This window comes from Stegostoma tigrinum, chromosome 7 (assembly GCF_030684315.1).
Source record: "Stegostoma tigrinum isolate sSteTig4 chromosome 7, sSteTig4.hap1, whole genome shotgun sequence".
NCBI classification, from domain to species: Eukaryota; Metazoa; Chordata; class Chondrichthyes; order Orectolobiformes; family Stegostomatidae; genus Stegostoma; species Stegostoma tigrinum.
In genome coordinates, this window is record NC_081360.1 from 5,213,122 (window position 1) to 5,230,541 (window position 17,420).

At 42.8% G+C, this 17,420-nt stretch overlaps 1 protein-coding gene across 4 annotated transcripts in view; it reads left to right on the forward strand.

Annotated features, from left to right (window-relative positions):
- The window catches only part of ftcd (formimidoyltransferase cyclodeaminase), a 104,537-nt gene that overhangs the window by 29,468 nt on the left and 57,649 nt on the right, over positions 1-17,420 (forward strand). For all 4 annotated transcript variants that reach the window (XR_007247982.2, XR_007247983.2, XM_048535090.2 and 1 more), the window contains 4 exons: positions 3,947-4,008; positions 8,226-8,352; positions 9,550-9,711; positions 17,068-17,111. Coding sequence is in view for 2 of the 4 variants with exons in the window: in XM_048535090.2 (XP_048391047.1) it covers positions 3,947-4,008; positions 8,226-8,352; positions 9,550-9,711; positions 17,068-17,111 (395 nt within the window). In the remaining 2 variants the exon portion in view is untranslated. The remainder of the gene's footprint in view (positions 1-3,946; positions 4,009-8,225; positions 8,353-9,549; positions 9,712-17,067; positions 17,112-17,420) is intronic.

Sequence of the window (17,420 nt, forward strand, 5' to 3'; positions counted from 1 at the left end):
TCACAAATGGCACAGAGGCAGGCTATTCGGCCTATGCTAACATTTATGCTCCCCCAAGCCACCTCGATCCTACTTTTTTAAACTTTATCACCACAGCCACCTATCAAGTAGTTGTGTCAGTATACCTGTGAGAATCCCCTCAATGGCTGTGAGGAAGTTGTGTATCTCTGGGTGATGATGATTTTCCTGAACTCCCTAATGGACTTATTAGACCGTAAGACCATAAGACATAGGAGTGGAAGAAAGAACATTCGGCCCATCAAGTCCACTCCGCCATTTAAATCATGGCTGATGGGAATTTCAACTCCACTTCACTACACTCTCCCTGTAGCCCTTGATTCCTTTTGAGATCAAGAATTTATCGATCTCTGCCTTGAAGGCATCTAACATCCCGGCCTCCATTGCACTCCATGGCAATGAATTCCACAAGCCCACCACTCTCTGGCTGAAGAAATGTCTCCTCATTTCCGTTTTAAAAATTTACCCCCTCTAATTCTAAGGCTGTGCCTATGGGTCCTAGTCTCCCCACCTAACAGAAACAACTTCCCAGCGTCCACCCGTTCTAAGTCATACACTATCTTATAAGCTTCTATTAGATCTCCCCTCAACCTTCTAAACTCTAATGAATACAATCCCAGGATCCTTAGCCGTTCATCACATGTTAAACCTACCATTCCAGGGATCAGCCGTGTGAATCTCCACTGGACACGCTCCAGCACCAGTATGTTCTTCCTGAGATGTGGGGCCCAAATTGGACACAGTGTTCTAAATGGGACCTAACTAGAGCTTTATAAAGTCTCAGAAGCACATCACTGCTTTTATATTCCAACCCTCTTGAGATAAACAACATTACATTCGTTTTCTTGATCACGGACTCTACCTGCAAGTTAGCCTTTAGAGAATCCTGGACCAACACTCCCAGATCCCTATGCACTTCTGCTTTACAAATTTTCTCACCATTTAGAAAATAGTCCATGCCTGTATTCTTTTTTCCAAAGCACAAAACCTCACATTTGCTCACATTGAATTTCATCAGCCATTTCCTGGATCACTCTCCTAAACTGTCTCAATCTTTTTGCAGCCTCCCCACCTCCTTAGTACTACCTGCCTGTCCACCTATCTTCGTATCATCGGCAAACTTCACCAGAATGCCCCCTGTCCCTTCATCCAGATCATTAATATATAAAGTGAACAGCTGCAGCCCCTGCAGGACACCACTCGTCACCGGTTGCCATTCTGAAAAAGAGCCTTTTGTCCCAACTCTCTGCCTTCTGTCAGACAGCCAATCCTCAATCCAAGCCAGTAATTCACCTCGAACACAGTGAGCCCTCACCTTGCTCAGCAGCCTCTCGGGAAGCACCTTATCAAAGGCTTTTTGGAAGTCTAGATAGATAACATCCACTGGGTTTCCCTGGTCTAACATACTTGTTATCTCTTCAAAGAATTCGAACAGGTTAGTCAGGCATGACCTCCCCTTACTAAATCCATGCTGACTTGTTCTAATCTGACCCTGCACTTCCAGGAATTTAGAAGTCTCATCCTTGACAATGGATTCTAGAATTTTACCAACTACCGAGGTTAGGGTAGTTTTCCATCTTTTGCCTTGATCCTTTCTTAAACAAGGGAATTACAACAGCAATTTTCTAATCATCTTGGACTCTCCCAGACTCCAGTGACTTTTGAAAGATCACAACCAAAGCCTACACTATTTCCTCCGCCACCTCCCTCAGAACTCTAGGATGTAGCCCATTGGGGCCTGGAGGATTATCAATTTTTAGACCTCTTAGCTTTTCTAGTACTTTCTCTTTTATAATGCCTACCATACTCAGCTCTGCCCCCTGACTCTCCCTAATTGGTGGCATACTACTCATGTCTTCCACTGTGAAGACTGACACAAAGTTATTGTCGAATAGCTAATGTTTACAACCTCAACACTATTGATATTTTCTCGATTCATGAAACAAAAGACTAAGTGTTTTGTTATTGTGTAACTAATGATTATGCAATTCAAGCACAAACAGGGGCCACTCAACCCCTCAAGTGCATGCTAGCTCTCTGTTCAAGATAAATCAGTGGGTCCCACTTCCTGAGCCTTTCCTATATCCCATGCACAGCTTTCTCCCCTACTATTTCTCATTCCAATTTGAATGTGTCAATTGAACCTGCCTCCATTGTCCTTCTTAGGCACAATATTTGAGATCCTAACCATTTGCTGCATAAGAACAAAATGTTTCTGTCATCATTGGTATTTTACCATCCATCTTCTACTGTGTCCTCTAACTCCTTTTGCCAAAGAGAACAGTTTTTGACCGAACTCCAAATGGACCAAGTTGCTTTTCAAAACCTACATCAAATCTCTCGAAGAATAGTCCCAACTTCTTCCGTTCATCATCGTAACTGAAGTTCCTCATCCCTGGAAGCTTTGTCTCTGTATCCTCTCTAAAACCTCCCTGAAATGAACAGTTTAGTTTTTAGTTGGTGCTGACTCAGTTTTAATCAAGTTTTGACACAACTTCTTTGTGTTTGATTCCTATCTTTTATGTTATGAAGCCCAAGGGCCTATATACCTTCTCGTCCACGTTCTGAAGGTTGCATAGTCATCTTCAATGATTTGCACTTGTATGACCTAAGATCTTTCAGTTCCTGTGTATCCTTTATTTTGTGCCTCTTTATTCTTCCCACCAGTGAATGTAAATTGTTTTGCACAGCTCTGCATTAAGTGGTCATCTGCTACAGGTTTCACAAGCCCACCAGACCATCTATGTCACCCTGGAATCTAGCACTTTCTTCCACACAATTCACAACACCTCACCTTACATCATCTCTCCTCACAGATTCAGTCTATCAACTGACTACTGGATGTCTAAACTCCTCTCCCGAGGCCGCTCTGTCCAACTAGTTTGCTTTTGTACTGGGTTTGCTGCATCTCTACCCAAGCCTTAGCTAAGACTAACTGCCCCTCCCTTTGTTCACACAATAATCACCAGAATACTGATCACAGTTCTCAGGTGCGGTGTGTCCATTCCTCTTTCCTGTGCATCTTTATATCATGTGACTAAAGTCAGAGTATCATCATCATTTACATTTGCTTCCCATTATACCACAGCTCCACTCCCCACCCCACCCCAATTCCCCTTGGGCTTCACCACTTGAATGTGGAATGCATACCTTCATAGATAGAATGAGGTTATTATGGGCTATCTCCATCCTACCATATTACTTGTGGGGGGTATGCCTCCATCAAACCGTATCAGGTATGTGTGGGATAGATCCGTGCTTGCCATAACCAGCAATGTACAAATCAGTTTTTAAAGATGCTACTGTTTTTCCTATTCCATGTTCTTTTGAACTGAAAGCACCACATCATTTGGTTAAAAACTCGAGTGACCAAATGGAGGTTAGCCATGAAACTACTAAATGACTGGAGGGGCTGAACGGCCTTCTCTTTGAGTTGTTCTATGTTCCCAAAGTCAGAGCTCTTACAATGCAAAGTTATAGTCCCAAAGATTTACTTAAAATCACAAGCTTTCAGAGCGTTGCTCTTTTGTCAGGTAAAGTGGAGGGAGGCTCATTGGCACAGAATATATAGGTGGAAAGATAATGGCAAAATAATTCCAGGTAATTAAGTGTCCACAGATTACTAAAAATAGTGTGAGTAGAGTGTCGACAGGCTGAATAACAAGTAAGGAATGATCTATGAACTGATTAATTAACGCAGAGAGATAATTACAAATAATCAAACATATGATGGTGCTAGAGATAAACCAAATGGGCTGGAATAACATGAGTAGATATCAGAATTGCATGATGAGGGTCTAATCAAAGTAACAATCAAAAACTGTACAGACTAATGAAGGTGGAGAGACAATCGCAAGTAATTAGTAATCACTAGCATCTCCATATCTGTGTTCCTAATAACAGTGTTGCTGCATCTACTTTGCTGCAGGTTATCAATCGTCTGGGCCTCAATTCTCTTGCTCCATTCAATGCTAAAGAAAGAATAATTGAGTAAGTGATGGAGCTTCTTATGAAGAATTAGTTTCTTTTTTGAAATAGAACATAGCACAGCCCATGATGTAGTACTTGAACTAAACTAATCCCTTCTGCCTGCCCTTGGTTCATATCCCTCCATTTCTTGCCTATTCATGTATTTATCTAAAAGTCACTTAAATGCCTCTATCGTATCTGCCTCCACCACCACCCTGGCAGCACCTTCCACATGCCTATCATTCTCTGAGTAAAAAAAATGTGCCCCTCATATCCCCTTTGAACTTGCTCCCTGTCACCTTAAATGCATGCCCTCTAGTTTTAGACATTTATATTCTGGGGAAAAGATTCTGACTGTCAACCCCATCTATGCATCTCATAATTTTATAGACTTCTTTCAAGTCTCCCTTCAGCTTCTGCCACTGCAGAGAAAACTTCCCAAGTTTTTCGAGCCTCTCCTTATAGTTCATAACCTCTAATCCAGGTAGCATCCTGGTAAACCTCTTCTGCCCCGTCACCAAAGCCTCTACACCCTTACTGTAATGTGGTGAACTGAATTGATAGCAATACTCAAAGTGTGGCCTAACAAAGATTTATAAATGCAACATGACATCCTGACTCTTGTACTCTATTCCCCAACCAATTCCCCAAGAATGCCATATGCCTTATTTACCACCCTATCTACTTGCGTGACCACTTTCAAGGAGCTATCGACATTAAACCTCAAGATCCCTCTGTACGTCAATGGTCTTCAGGATCCAGCCATTAACTGTATACCTTTCCCTAACATTTGCTCTCCCAAAGACCAGCACGTCACACTTGCCTGGATTAAATTCCATCTGCCTTTTCTCCACCATATATGCAAGTGATCTATATCCTGCTGTATCCTTTGACAACCTTCTACATTATCCACAACTTCAGTGACCTTTGTGTCATCTGCAAACTTATTAACCCACCCATCAACGTTTTCATCCAAGTCATTCAAATATTTCATAAACAACAGAAATCCCAGTACAGATCCCGGCGGAAAACTACAAGTCACAGACCTCCAGCCATGAAAACACCCTTCCACCACCAGTCTCTGCCTTCTATGGGCATGCCAATTCTGAATCCACAAGGCCAAGTCACCATGGATCCTACTTGTCTTAATCTTCTGGATGAGCTACCATGAGGGATCTGTTGAAAGCCTTACTAAAAACCATGTAGAAAACATTCACTACTTTACCTTCATTGTTCACCTTTGTCATGTTCTCAAAAGCAAGACAAAGGGTGACAAGAGACCCGAGGTTGTGGGAGTAGTGGGGGAGAAATAAGTCTGTGAGAGCAGATTGGTGAGGGTGTGGGATAGGGGAGAGGGTGATGTTAGTGATCAGAGAGAATGGAGTTGGTGAACGGGTTAATGGTGTTGGCGGGATTGGGGGGGGGGGAAGTAGTTTTGGTGAGTCAAGAGTTTGGGTTGATGAGCGGGGATTGCAATTGGTGAGGGGCAGAGTGGTTTTGGATGAGGTGAAGTGTATGAGAGGGGAGAGTGGGCTGGATGAAGCGGATAGTGCAGTGGGTGAAGAGTAAAGTGGAGTTGGTGAGGGGCAGATTGAAATTGGTAAGATAGAGTGAAGTATGAGAGTGCTGGGCAGGGTGGGATTGGTTGAGGGACAGTGGGGTTGGTATGGGGTGACTGGAATGGTGAGGGGGCAGAAGGGTGGGTTAGTGGGAGAATGGAATTGGTGAGCAGGGAGTGCGGGTGTTCAGTGGGAGAGTGGTGTTGATGAGGGGTAAAATGTTTTTTTATTTGAGGGATAAGCATTTTGGATCGGAAATTGGCTTGCTGAAATTGGCTTGCAAGAAGACAGAGGGTGGTAGTTGATGGGAAATGTTCATCCTGGAGACCAGTTACTAGTGGTGTACCGCAAGGGTCAGTGTTGGGTCCACTGCTGTTTGTCATTTTTATAAATGACCTGATGAGGGCGTAGAAGGATGGGTTAGTAAATTTGCAGATGACACAAAGGTCGGTGGAGTTGTGGATAGTGACGAAGGATGCTGTAGGTTGCAGAGAGACATAGATAAACTGCAGAGCTGGACTGAGAGGTGGCAAATGGAGTTTAATGCAGACAAGTGTGAGGTGATGCACTTTGGTAGGAGTAACTAGAAGGCAAAGTACAGGGCTAATGGTAAGATTCTTAGTAGTGTAGATGAGCAGAGAGATCTCGGTGTCCATGTACACAGATCCTTGAAAGTTGCCACCCAGGTTGACAGGGCTGTTAAGAAGGCATACAGTGTTTTAGCTTTTATTAATAGAGGAATTGAGTTCCGGAACCAAGAGGTTATGGTGAAGCTGTACAAAACTCTGGTGCGCCGCATTTGGAGGATTGCGTCCAGTTCTGGTCACCGCATTATAAGAAGGATGTGGAAGCTTTGGAAAGGGTGCAGAGGTGATTTACGAGGATGTTGCCTGGTATGGAGGGAAGGTCTTACGAGGAAAGGCTGAGGGACTTGAGGCTGTTTTCATTAGAGAGAAGCAGATTGAGAGGTGACTTAATTGAAACATATAAAATAATCAGAGGGTTAGATAGGGAGAGCCTTTTTCCTAGGATGGTGATGGCGAGCACGAGGGGGCATAGCTTTGAATTGAGGGGTGAAAGATATAGGACAGATGTCTTTACTCAGAGAGTATTAAGGGAATGGAACGCTTTGCCTGCAACGGTAGTAGATTCGCCAACTTTAGGTACATTTAAGTCGTCATTGGACAAGCATATGGACGTACATGGAATAGTGTAGGTTAGATGGGCTTGAGATCAGCATGACAGGTCGGCACAACATCGAGGGCCAAAGGGCCTGTACTGTGCTGTAATGTTCTATGTTCTATGTAAGTGCTGGAAAATGGGATTAGAATCGCTAGGCAGTTATTTTTGACTGGCGTGGATGCAATGTGCCAAAAGAATGTTTTCGGTGCTGTAGATCTGTGTCTCTATGACTATGAAGTTTTTGAAATCTCAATATGATACATTCCAAATCAATTTTAGTAAAGAATACCAAGGTTGACTGGGGCCTAAGAAATCAGTAATTACATGATACCAATTAATGATTATTTGATTGTACAGGACATGAGTTTCTTGAAACATGAAACATTTTGTCAATTTTTCCTGTCCAACACTCATTGGGAAGAGAATCACAAAACCAAATCTCAAAGTGGGCCACAATTTGTTGCCATGAAGAACTCAGAAAAGAACAGTAAACTGACAATTTAGAGATAGTAGGAACTGCCGATGCTGGAGAATTTGCAAGTGGCTTGGCCTGCTGTGTTCATCCAGCTCACCTTGTAAACTGACAACCCTTTCTTTAAATTCAAACCAGACAGGCTGAAAGACTGCCATGGAGAACACACCAGGGAATGACTCCTTCCTCACCAAAGTTTCTATTTAGTTGGAAGAACATGTTACAGAGTCCCTAACGAGTGGAAACAGGCCATTCGGACCAGTAAATTCAAACCGCCCCTCCAAAGACCATCCCACCCAGAACATTCCCCTACCTCTGCATTTCCATGTCTGACTCAACTAGCCTAAACATCCCTCAACATTATGGGCAATTTAGCATGGCCAATTCACCTACCCTGCACATCTTTGCACTGTGGGAGGAAATCAGACTAAACCCATGCAGAGATGGGGAGAATGTGCAAACTCTACACAGTCACCTGAGGGTGGAATCAAACCTGGGTCCCTGGCACTGTGAGGCAACAGTGCCACCCAGGAACAAATGTTCTTTGTGTTTTCAAGGATAGGGTTCCATCTTCTAGCATCCATAGGTGAATCTGTCAGCCTGACTGATCATGCAGAATTGCTGGTTAGTGTCATACTTTAGCTTGTTTCACATGTGCTGTCTAATTGCAGAATTTTATCTAAAATCAGTCATTATGCCACTATGTTCTGAATTCTCAAAATGGAGCACTCTGCCTGTTGTAACAGCAAAGAAACAAAAATCTTCCCATCCTTTATCAATTGCATTGAGTCTGTCATAAATTGACACAAACCTGTTTGACCATCATGGTGATTATCACAGCCAATACCTGTCTGGGTTATTACAAGTAACGTTAACAAAATGTGCGCCAAAGATTTGCAATTTTTCTTAAAGTGATGGTGTATTTTGTTTAATTTACAGCACTACTGTTTGTAGATTGATGATTTATGAATGTTCCTAGTGATTTGAGAAAGTTGCAGTTATTATGTTTCCCCTGTTTTCATCAGATACATGGTGCAGGAGGAGCAGGAGAGTCTCCTTGTTTCTTTGCCTTTGCGGGAGTTTATCCGAAGTGTTGGAGCTCGATCTGCAGCCCCTGGTGGAGGCTCTGTCACTGCAGCTGTGGCTGCCATGGTTTGTACATTAAAGTTTCCAATCGATCTTCAGTTCATGAAGCAATTCAGCACCAACCCCCTGAACTGATTTCTGCCATGAGACATTCAGCCATGCTATTGCTGTGATTCATTTCTTGGTAAAAGAGGTGGTACCAAATTCATAAATACAGGAAAGCATTAATTTTAAATCACCAGTGGCCAATTATTGGGTTTGTGAGTTATATTTCTGTGTTCTGTGACAATGACGATGATCCAATGCCGTGGCAAAATGAGACACATACCTTGTTACGTAAAGACATACAAGACTGACCAGCGCGAGCATCCATTCCATGTTTACCCTGTCTAGACCTGTTAGAATTTTAAAGGTGACTATGAGATGCCCTGTCTTTCTTCTAAGTTCAGTGAATATCCAGTCCAGTCTCATGCCATTACAGAGGTTAATCTGGTAAAAGTTTGCTGCACTCCCTCCATAACCAGACATCCTTCCTCAGATAAAGGGACCAACCTGCATGTGAAACTGCAAGATTTGAAAGGGACCTAAGGTGCAACTTTTTCACCCAGAGAGTGGTGCATGTATGGAATGAGCTGCCAGAGGATGTGGTGGAGGCTGGTACAATAAGAACATTTACAAGGCATCTGGATGGGTATATGAAAAGGAAGTGTTCTGAGGGATATGGGCCAAATGCTTGCAAGTGGAACTGAATTAATTTAGAATATATGTCAACATGGATGAGTTGGACCAATGGGCCTATTTCCATGCTGTACATCGCTGTGACTCCATAACTGCTGTACAAGGATACCTACGTTTCATTGCACCTCCTTCTTTCCCACTCTCGCATCATTCAGATAATAATCTCCTTTCCCGTTTTTGATACCAAAGTGGATAACCACATTAAATGCTGCGTTTTCCCATTCACTCTGTTTGTCCAAATCATTCTGAAGCATCTCTGGATGGTCCTTTCAGTTCACAGTCTCTCTCAACTTTGTGTCACCTTTGTGCAACAAGAATCAGTATTTGCTACCTCCTAATGACATTGTTCTGCAATGATGCCACAAAAGCCCTTAAGGATCTATCCTTACACAGATAAATGTGTCTATTCCCCACCACTCCACTTATGTCTCACTGCATGCCCAAAAACATTTCTTACGATGAGAGTTTGTCCTCAGTATCGCTGTACAATGGGTCTTGACTCCTTGGTCTCTATCATTTCACTAGGGTGCAGCCCTGGGCTCAATGGTTGGATTAATGACCTATGGCAAGCGACAATTCGATCAGCTGGATGGTTCAATGAGGAGACTGATCACTCCTTTCCATCGTACAATGAATGAGCTTATCACCATGGTGGATAATGACTCCAATGCATTTAACAGCTATATGGTAAGTGATATGCCAAAAATTGAGGAAAAGAAACGTGTCTTTTCTGAGTAAATTATTGCACCCAGTTCTACACAATACACTTTTGGATCCAAAATTATCTTAGTGGCAGGAGACAGAAGGTAGTGGCAGAAGGATGTTTCAATTCCTGGAATACACTGTGCAGTAGTGCACCACGGGGATCAGTGCTGGGTTCCTTCCTGTTTATGATATTCATAAATGATGTGGATGAGCATGTTGAGGGGGCAGGTAGTAAGGTTGCAGATGACGCAAAGATTGGCCAGTGCCTGATAGTATGAAAGAAGTTCTTAGTTGATAGGAGAATATAAACAGTTTGATCAGATGGGCAGATCAGTAGCAGATAGAATTTAACCCCGAGGAGTGTGAAGTGATGCACTTTGGAAGAATTCACAAGATTAGGGACTACACAACGAATGGCAGGACATTAGGAAACTCAGGAACAGAAGGATCTTGGGGTGCTTGTCCACAGAACCTTGAAGGTAGCAAGACAAGTTAATAGGGTAGTTAAGAAGACATGCAGGACATTTACCTTTATCAGTGGTGGTATTGATAATAAGAGCAAGAAAACTATGTTGGAACTCTTAAGGACTTTGGTTAGGCCACAGCTGGAGCACTGCTTGCAGTTCTGTTCTCTACACTGTAGGAATAAAGTGATTGCAGTGGAAGGGGGTGCAAGAGATTCACCAGGATGTTTCCTGGGTTGGAGATTTCAATTGTGAAGAGAGGCTAGATAAGCATGGGTTTTTTGCTTTGGAGCTGAGAAGGTTGAGGAGGGACCTGATAGAAGTGTGTTAGATCATGAAGGCATAGATGGAGTTGATAGAAAGCAGTTATTCTTCTTAGTTGAAGGGTAAATAACAAGGGGCATAATTTTAAAGTGAAAGGCAAGGGCTTTAGTAGGGTTTTGAGGACAGTCTTTTTCACCCAGAAGATGATAGGGTCTCGAATGCAGTGCCTGGAAGGGTAGTTGAGGCAGGAAACCTCACAACCTTTTAAAAACTATTTGGCTGAGCACTCGAAACATCGTAATATTCAAAGCTATGGGCCTAGAAGATAAAACATAGCACAGTACAGCACAGGAACAGGCCACTTAGCCCACAGTGTTATGCTGAACATAACGCCAAATTAAACTGATCCCTTCTGCCTGCCCTTGGTCCATATTCCTCCATTTCTTGCATATTCATGTGCTTATTTAAAAGTCCCTTAAATGCCCCTACTGTATCTGCCTCCTCCACAACCCCTGGCAACATGTTCCAGACTCTTACCCATGTCTGTGTAAAAAAACTTGCCCGTCACATTTCCTTTGACCTCCCCCACCCTCCACCTGAAATGTATGCCCACTAGTATTAGACATTTCAACTCTGGGGATAAGATCCTGACCGTCAACCTTATCTATGCATTTCATAATTTTAAAGACTTCTACCAAGTCTCCCATCAGCCTCTGCCACGCCAGAGAAAATAAGGTATGTTTTTCGATCCTCTCTTTATAGCTCATACCCTCTTATCCAGGCAGCATCCCGGTAAACCTCTTCTACACCCTCTCCAAAGCATCCATATCTGTTTTGTAATGTGGTGACCAGAATTGAGCACAGCACTCTGAGGTCAAGCCTGTCTTATAAAGCTGCTACTTGACATCCTGGCTCTTGTATTCAATTCCCTGAACAATTAAGGCAAGCATGCCATCCGCTTTTTTCACCACCATATCTGCTTGCATGGCCACTTTTAGGGAGCAATGAAATTGAACCCCAAGATTCCTCTCTACATCAATGCTGTTCAGGGTTCTGCCATTAACTGTATATTTTGTTAACATTTGATCTCCCAGAATGCAGCACCTTACACTTACCTGGATTAAATGCCACCTGCCATTTCTCTGACCATGTCTGCAACTGATCTATAGCCCACTGTATCCTTTGCCAATAAAAGGTCCAGAATTCCCCTCCTCTAGTTGGACTATCCATATAATGTTTCAAGAAACCCTCTTGGATGCACTTAACAAATACTGCCCCATCTAAGCCTCTTGCTGTCAGGGAGTCCCAGTCAATATTGGGAAAGATAAATCTATCCACTATGACAACCCTGAGATAACAAAGTGTAGAGCTGGATAAACATAGCAGGCCAAGCTGCATCAGAGCAGCAGGAAAGCCAATGTTTCAGCCCTAGACCCTTCTTCAGAAAAGGTGACAACCCTATTGTTATTGCATTTTCCATAAACTGCCGATAGATTTGTTCATCAATGTCTTGGTGGCTGTTGGAGGGCCTATAGTTTATCCAATCAGAGTGAATGCACTTATCTTATTTTTGAGCACTACCCTATTACCTCAGTGGATGAGCCCTCTAGCATGTCCTCTCTGAGTGCAGATGTAACATTCTCCCTAATTAGTAACGCACCTCCTCCACATCTTTTACTTTCCTCTCTATCTTGTCTAAAATGATGAAACCCTGGAATATTGAGCAGCCAGCCCTGTGCCCCCCACAACCAAGTCTCTGTACTGGCCACAACATTATAATCCAGCATACTGATCCAGGCTCTAAGCTCATCTGCCTTACCTACAATACTTCTTGTATTGAAATAAACACACTTCAGTCCATTACTACCATGGTGTTCATTTACCCGTCCCTACTTGTCGTTTCTTTCTGATTTACTGATCTTAACATCTACCTTCCCCTCAATCACTCCACTTACTGACTTGTTGTTCTGGCTCCTAGTCCCCTTCCACCTCGTTTAAACCCTCCCAAGTAGCACTACCTGTGAGGATATTGTTTCCCCTCCAGTTTAGGCCCAACTTATCCCTCTTGCACAGGTTGCCTGTGCCCTAGAAGAGGTCCCAATGGTGCAATAACCTGAAACCCTAACCCTAGCACCAGCTCCTTAGCCACACATTCATCTCTTCTATCTTTGTATTGCTTGCCTCACTAGCACATGGTATTGGTTGTAACCCAGAAATTACTACCCTTAAGGTCCTGCTTTTCAGCCTCTTTCCTAACTCCCTGTACTCAGGCTGCAGAACTTCATCCCTGTTTCTATCTATGTCATTGCTACCAAAGTGCACAATGACCTCTGGCTGCTCATCCTATTCATGCAAACACTCTGAGGTATTGTTGACCCTGGCAGCAGGGAGGCAACACACCATCCTAGAGTCTCGAATGCAGCCACAGTAAAGCATGTCTGTTCTCCTAACTAGTGTCAATCCTACCACTATCATTTGCTTGGATCTTTCCTGACCCTACGCTACAGCAGAGCTAGATGTGGTGCCAGAGGCCCAACTGCTGCTGTTGTACTCTACTGAGAGGTTATTCCCCCCAACAATATCCAAAACAGTGTTAGAGGGGGGTTTAGTCACAGGAGACTCCTGCACTACCTGCCTGCCTCTCCTGACGGCCACCCATCAACCTGACTGAACCTGTGGTGTGACCACCTCCCTGTAACTAGTGTCTATTACACTTTCTGCCCCTTTTATGCTCCCCAGCATGCCCAACTGCCACTCCAACTGAACGATGCCGTCTGTGAGAAGCTGCAGTCGGTCACACTTCCTGTAGACAGTCATTAAGGACACCAGTCTGCCCCTGATCTCCCACATCTGGCAGAAGGAGCACACCACTTCCAAAACTGCCATCTCTGCCCCTTTACATTAAGGAGAGTAAAAGAATCTTACCTTGCCTTTATGTTGCTTGACTTACTTACTGAAGCCCACTATTCACCTAAACCTGCACTTATATCAATTATCAGCTCTTCCACCACTCAGCAGCCCCTCTCAAACTATTTTGTTGGTAATTTAATTGTTGGTAATTTAACTGGTTACTTCAGTTACAATGCAATCTTTACAAACTGACCAAGTACCTTCCAGGCTACAACAAACTTTCTAACAGTCTCTTAATCTATCTCTCCTCCTTCTTTTGGTTAGTGGAGGAGGGAAACAATTATGAGGCAATTAGGCAAGATTTATGTTGCATAGAATGGGGAAGGAAACTGCAGGGGCTGGGCACAATTGAAATGTGGAGCTTATTCAAGGAACAGTTACTGCGTGTCCTTGATAAGTATGTACCTGCTAGGCAGGGAGGAAGTGGTCAAGCGAGGGAACCGTGGTTTACTAAAAAAGTTGAATCTCTTGTCAAGAGGAAGGAGGAGACTTATGTAAAGATGAGACGTGAAGGCTCAGTTAGGGCACTTGAGAGTTACAAGTTCGCCAGGAAGGATCTAAAGAGAGAGCTTAGAAGACCCAGGAGGGGACATGAGAAGTCTTTGTCAGGTAGGATCAAGGAAAACCCTAAAGATTTCTATAGATATATCAGGAATAAAAAAATGATTAGGGTAAGATTAGGGCCAGTCAAGGACAGTAATAGGAGGTTGTGCATGGAGTCCGAAGAGATAGGAGAGGCGCTAAATTAATATTTTTCATCAGTATGCACACATGAAAAAGACAATATTGTCAAAGACAATACTGAGATATAAGCTATTAGACTAGATGGGACTGAGGTTCATAAGGAGGAGGTGTTAGCAATTCTGGGAAGTGTGAAAATAGATAAGTCCCTTAAACCGGATGGGATTTATCTTAGGATTCTCCGTGAAGCTAGGGAGGAGTTTGCACAGCCTTTGGCTTTGATCTTTATGTTGTCATTGTCCACAGGAATAGTGCCAGAAGACTCGAGGATAGCTAATGTTGTCCCCTTGTTCAAGAAGGGGAGTAGACCAGTGACCCTTGGTTGTGGGTAAAGTGTTGCAGAGGATTATAGGAGATAGGATTTATAATCATCTAGAAAGGAATAATTTGATTAGGGATAGTTAACACGGTTTTGTGAAGGGTGGGTCATGCCTCACGAACCTTATTAAATTCTTTGAGAAGGTGACCAAACAGGTGGATGAGAGTAAACCAGTTGATGTGGTGTAAATGGCTTTCAGTAAAGCGTTTGATAAGGTTGCCCATGGTAGGCTATTACAGAAAATACGGAGGCATGGGATTGAGGGTGATTTAGCAGTTTGGATCAGAAATTGGCTGGCTGTAAGAAGACAGATGGTAATGGTTGATGGGAAATGTTCATCCTGGAGTTCATTTACTACTGGTGTACTGCAAGGATCTGTTTTGGGGCCACCGCTGCTTGTCATATTTATAAATGACCTGCATGAGGGCATAGAAGGATGGGTTAGTAAATTTGTGGATGACACTAAAGTTGATGGAGTTGTGGATAGTGCAGAAGGATGTTACAGGTTACAGAGGGACACAGATAAGTTGCAGAGCTGGACTGAGAGGCGACAAATGGAGTTTAATGTGGAAAAGTGTGACATGATTCACTTTGGAAGGAGTAACAGGAATACAGAGTACTGGGCTAATGGTTAGATTCTTGGTAGTATGGATGAGCAGAGAGATCTTGGTATCCATGCGCATAGATCTCTGAAAGTTGCCACCCAGGTTGATAGGGTTGTTAAGAAGGCATACAGTGTTGGGTTTTACTGGTAGAGAGATTGAGTTTTGGAGCCATGAGGATGTGGAAGCATTGGAAAGGGTGCAGAGGAGATTTACCAGGATGTTGCCTGGTATGGAGGAAATGTCTTATGAGGAAAGGCTGAGGGACTTGAAGCTGTTTTCGTTACACAGAAGAAGGTTGAGAGGTGATTTAATAGAGACATACAAGTTGATCAGAGGATTAGATAGGGTGGGCAATGAGAGCCTTTTTCCTTAGATGGTGATGGCTAGCACGAGGGGACATAGCTTTAAATTGATGGGTGATAGATATAGGACAGAAGTCAGAGGTAGGTGCTTTACTCAGAATAGTAAGAGCGTAGAGTGCCCTGCCTGCAACAGTAGTAGACTCATCAAATTTAAGGGCATTTAACTAGTTGTTGGATAAACATACGGATGATGATGGAATGGTGTAGGTTAGATGGGCTTCAGATTGGTTTCACAGGTCAGCGTAACATCGAGGGCCGAAGGGCCTGTACTACACTGTAATGTTCTATGTTCTATAAAACAGTGCGGTAATGTAATGTTGGAGATTACTATTCTTGACACTAGGTTCTTGCTTGATCCGCTGTTAAGTCATGGTGACTAAGCTGAATTCTCCCAAAATGCTCCTTTTCTTTTTCTCAACAATATACTTTTTTCATAAAAGCCTTTGTATACATACATTGACACAAAAGTAGTTTTGTTCTGCACTGTTGCAAATCAAGTAAACGCACAAAATGTTGGAATTTGACTATGCACAAAACCAAAGACCTCTCTCACACCTACAATACTAATATACACATATACTTGACACACTGGGAGGGTCTAATAACAAAAACCTCCATTTACCTTCAGCAGAAAGACATGAAGTAGTGAAGCATCTCTGCCATCCTCTATTGGATACTCTTCTTGCCACTCAGCACTGTGAGAGGGTTCTTTCTCAATCCTCAGTTCAGTCATGGTGATCAAGCTGACCTCTCTCAGAATGCTCCTCAATGATGTCTCTCTGCCACCCTCTGTTGGGAGGGAAAGTGGGACTACTGTTTCTTGAACAAAGGAATAACATTTGCTAACCTCCAATCATCTGGTACTACTCCAGTTGGCAGTGAGGACGCAAAGATCATTGCCAAATGCGCAGCAATCTCTTCCCTCGCTTCCCATGCAGACCTTGGGTATATCCCATCTGGCCCAATGGACTTAACTATCCTCATGTTTTTTTTTCAAAATTTCTAGCACATCCTCAAGGCAAGCAAATCCCACAATCAGCAGGAAAATGGTTAATGAAATCAATGGTGTGGGTAGCTGTGGTAGTTTTATTAATGGCAGCACTGGGTTCACCTGGCACAAGGAGGCTGGAAGCATATTCCAATATTAAAATACCCTGCAGAAGACAATTTTAAGTGATCATCAGCATTTTGTTGGTGATCTATAAATACCATCATCTGACAGAGAAGCTGCTAGTTAACCATGACACATATATGGGAGAGGGACAAGTAATTAATGCAGTGGGTTTGGTAAAATACAGTGGAAAGCCCTCTGAAACAGCTCAAACTTTACCAAAACAACACAAGATTCAGCCCACAATGTCTACAATTTTGTAAGCGTGAACGATTATTCACAGGCGTTATTAAACTATTTTCAAGGCATTTTTAGGGAGGAGATATCACTGCACGCTAACAAACAGAGCAGGTTCCAGTCCCATACAATCTGCCATCATTTCCACACATGCTGAATAGCTCTCCTTAAAGTCTGTTTACCCTTTACTCTAAAGCAAACACACTGATTTGGTTTTGCATTGCATCAGGTTCATGTTATCCTTTTAACCTCAATGTGTGTGCGTCAATTGAAATGCAGGTGCTGCAATGATATACTGAGTTTGTTTGTTCTATGTTTTTTTCAGGCTGCCCTCAAGTTGCCCCAATCAACTTCAGCAGAAAGGGAAAGGTAAGCCTCAAACATTCTGTGCAAACCAGTTCAATATTATCTTGTATTTGGTGGCATTATAACTCACTAAAATGAACAATTAAGATCTAGTTTGTGTAGGTTCTTAGTATTTCAACTCATTTGCAAATGAGAAATTACTTTATTTCTGGTTGATTCACTTTCAATCACAGTAAAGGCCTTTTTTTATATTTTGAATAACCTTTACAGCATTATCATGTCCCTGGTTAAAAATTAAGTTGGGTACTCTTCAAATTGTTTTTAAAATTGATATTGGTTTTTACACAGTGGGATTGTCTGTGGTGGACCCAA